This window comes from Cinclus cinclus, unplaced genomic scaffold, assembly GCF_963662255.1.
Source record: "Cinclus cinclus unplaced genomic scaffold, bCinCin1.1 SCAFFOLD_32, whole genome shotgun sequence".
In the NCBI taxonomy this organism is placed as follows: Eukaryota; Metazoa; Chordata; class Aves; order Passeriformes; family Cinclidae; genus Cinclus; species Cinclus cinclus.
The window spans coordinates 1,583,739-1,587,023 of record NW_026912098.1 but is presented as its reverse complement, the minus strand read 5'-3'; the positions used below and the strand labels follow the sequence as shown (position 1 = coordinate 1,587,023).

General features: G+C 50.5%; 1 protein-coding gene across 1 annotated transcript; it reads left to right on the top strand.

The window, feature by feature from the left end:
- Positions 1 to 326: 326 nt before the first annotated feature.
- Positions 327 to 3,009, top strand: LOC134057395 (olfactory receptor 14J1-like; the record flags this gene model as incomplete). The annotated part of the gene is made up of 2 exons (XM_062514383.1): positions 327 to 1,236; positions 2,996 to 3,009. Coding segments are annotated over exons 1-2 (924 nt in total), but the record flags the coding sequence as incomplete, so codon positions are not given.
- Between the last annotated feature and the right edge of the window lie 276 nt (positions 3,010 to 3,285).

Here is a 3,285-nt window from a genome sequence, read left to right as displayed (position 1 = left end):
AAGTTTAAAGCCCAAAGAAAATGTGAATAGGTCAAGATGAAAAAAGCATTTTTCTTTTCTCTCTATTCATCATCTGGTCTTACAGAAAATGCTCTGATCACCCTGAGGGCCGCAGAAATGTTGAGATTTCTGCTATGCAGGAATACCAGGAGATGTATGGGGCAAGTGTAAAAAAACTGCTCTAGAATTCTTAAACACTAAAGGGTGTTGGAGTGTCTTAGAATAGAGGATGTCAGGGAAATGGCTTTGATTTTGGTTACAGGTGTGTCCTCTATCTCTTCACTGTCCCTTTCTCCATGCCAGAACCCAATGCCCAGAGTGCAGAAATGTCCAACAGCAGCTCCATCAGGCACTTCCTCCTGCTGGCATTGGCAGACACGCGGCAGCTGCAGCTCCTGCACTTCTGCCTCTTCCTGGGCATCTCCCTGGCTGCCCTCCTGGCCAACGGCCTCATCATCAGCGCCGTAGCCTGCGGCCACCACCTGCACACCCCCATGTTCTTCTTCCTGCTCAACCTGGCCCTCACTGACCTGGGCTCCATCTGCACCACTGTCCCCAAAGCCATGCACAATTCCCTCTGGCACACCAACAACATCTCCTACTCTGCATGTGCTGCTCAGGTGTTTCTGGTTTTCTTCTTTCTTGGAACAGAATTTTCCCTCCTGACCATCATGTGCTACGACCGCTCCGTGTCCATCTGCAAACCCCTGCACTACGGGACCCTCCTGGGCAGCAGAGCTTGTGCCCACATGGCAGCAGCTGCCTGGGCCAGTGCCTTTCTCTATTCCCTGCTGCACACAGCCAATACATTTTCCCTGCCCCTGTGCCATGGCAATGCCCTGGGCCAGTTCTTCTGTGAAATCCCACAGATCCTCAAACTCTCCTGCTCACACTCCTACCCCAGGGAACTTGGGCTTCTTGCAGTTAGTGTCTGTTTGGTATTTGGCTGTTTTGTGTTTATTGTTTTCTCCTATGTGCAGATCTTCAGGGCTGTGCTGAGGATCCCCTCTGAGCAGGGAAGGCACAAAGCCTTTTCCACCTGTCTCCCTCACCTGGCTGTGGTCTCTCTGTTTATCACCGCTGGCACATTTAGCTACCTGAAGCCCCCCTCCATCTCCTCCCCATCCCTGGATCTGGCCCTGTCAGTTCTGTACTCAGTGATGCCTCCAGCTCTGAACCCCCTCATCTACAGCCTGAGGAACCAGGAGCTCAAGGATGCCCTGAGGAAACTGATGATTGGATCAATTCAGAAATAATAAACTATCTCTCTTGTACTGCTGAGCATTACAAGCTTAGCCTTTTAAAAGCATTTTCCCAAATTTTTGTTGGTCTGTTCTCTGATTCTTTTTCTACTATTGCAGTGTCATTTGTAAAATCCTGTATTATTTCTCTTAGCATAAATGCATTAATATCTCCCTTTCTTTTGAAATAAAAAGACTTTCAGAAAGTTTGTTCCCTTGGCATTTCAATGTATATAAGTTACTTCCCTGACTTGTATGTTCATGATGCTTCCTGAGCCGTTCGTGGTCTCTGCAGGGGCAGTTCTTGTGAGCAGAGGTGGAGGTTTGAAGTGACAGAGAGGGAGGCCAGAGGGACATCAGTAAAGCTCTGGGAGCTCCCAGGGTCAGAGGGAGCTGGGGAAATGGGGCATTGGAAAAGTCTGCCAGGGAACCAGCTGTCCTGGTTTGAAGGACAGGTGTTTGCCAAGGAAAGCAGAAGCTTCCCCTTGGACTGAAAGAAAATGTGATTCTTCCGATTATTATAATTTTGGAATTAAGAGAGCTCTCAGGCAAAGATATGGGGGTAGGAATAACAGTTCTTTACTAGTATATCTAACAAGACAAACAAGAACAACAACAGCTATGAAATTACCCACAAACAGAACAGTAACTCAGTCCCAGTGTTTTTTGGCTGCAGGCACCTTTTCCCTGAGCTGCAGTTCCCGGTGCTGGGGGTGGGCGGGTCCCGCAGAGCTGCAGGAGGGCTGGGGGTGATGGCAGTGCTGTCCCAGGGGGAGAGAGAGATGGAGAGAGAGAGCCCTCTGCTCACGGTGTCGGTCCCGGTGATCAGCAGAGTGCTGGATGGTGGTAGTTCACAGCGAGAAGACAGCCGGGCAGGGTCCGATGATGGTTTCCCGACGCTGGGATGGCAGGGATGGGACACAGGCAGCGATCGTCCTTCTCGTCCGAACTCCGTGGGGGAAATGGGCCGAGACCCAGCCTTCCGCTTCCTCTTCTGGCTGTTTGAATCTCGTGGGGCTTGCTTCTTCCCCCCCATCTCCTCCCCCTTGTCACCAGGGCCCAGTCAACAGGTATCTTAGCATGACAATGGGTAAAATTCCACAGAGGGAAAAAAAAAGAAAGAACTAACCCCCAACATTATCCACCCCGAATTTTCCCCTACCATCATGGCAAATCAAATTAAAAATCTTCAAATTATAGACATCCATACAGTTACAGATACAGGCACAGTATTGTAGGTAGTTCACCCTAAAACAAGGTCTCCTTGGGGTATGCATCTGGTCTTTCCATCCCTTTGCATCAACTACCAGGTACAACCTGGCCCTTGAGGAAAAACCACCCCACAAATTGGATTGGCTTTGCTGGAGGCAGAGTTCACCAAACAGTTTTTCCTAGCATACCTCTCATATGCACCACTGGAACCTTGTCCCCATCTGGTGTTCTCAAGGGCTCAGACTGGGAAGGGCCTGCTCAATTAGTGGAACCTCGGGTGTTCACTAACCATGTGGCCTTTGGTAGATTAATCTCCCAGTTCTTGAAAGTCCCCCCACCCAGTGCCTTCAAGGTGGTTTTAAGCAGCCCATTGCACCGTTCCACTTTCCCAGCTGCTGGTGCGTGATAAGGAATGTGGTACACCCACTCGATGCCGTGTTCTCTGGCCCAGGTGTTTATGAGGCTGTTCTTGAAATGAGTCCCATTGTCTGACTCAATTCTCTCAGGGGTACCATGTCTCCAAAGGACTTGTTTTTCCAGGCCCAGGATGGTGTTGCGGGCAGTGGCATGAGGCACAGGGTAGGTCTCCAACCATCCAGTGGTGGCTTCCACCATGGTCAGCACGTAGCGCTTGCCTTGGCGTGTCTGAGGCAGTGTGATGTTGTCAATCTGCCAGGCCTCCCCATACTTCTATTTGGACCACCGCCCCCCATACCAGAGGGGCTTCACTCGCTTGGCTTGCTTGATGGCAGCACACGTCTCACAGTCATGGATAACCTGGGAAATGCTGTCCATGGTGAGATCCACCCCTCGGTCTCGTGCCCACTTATAG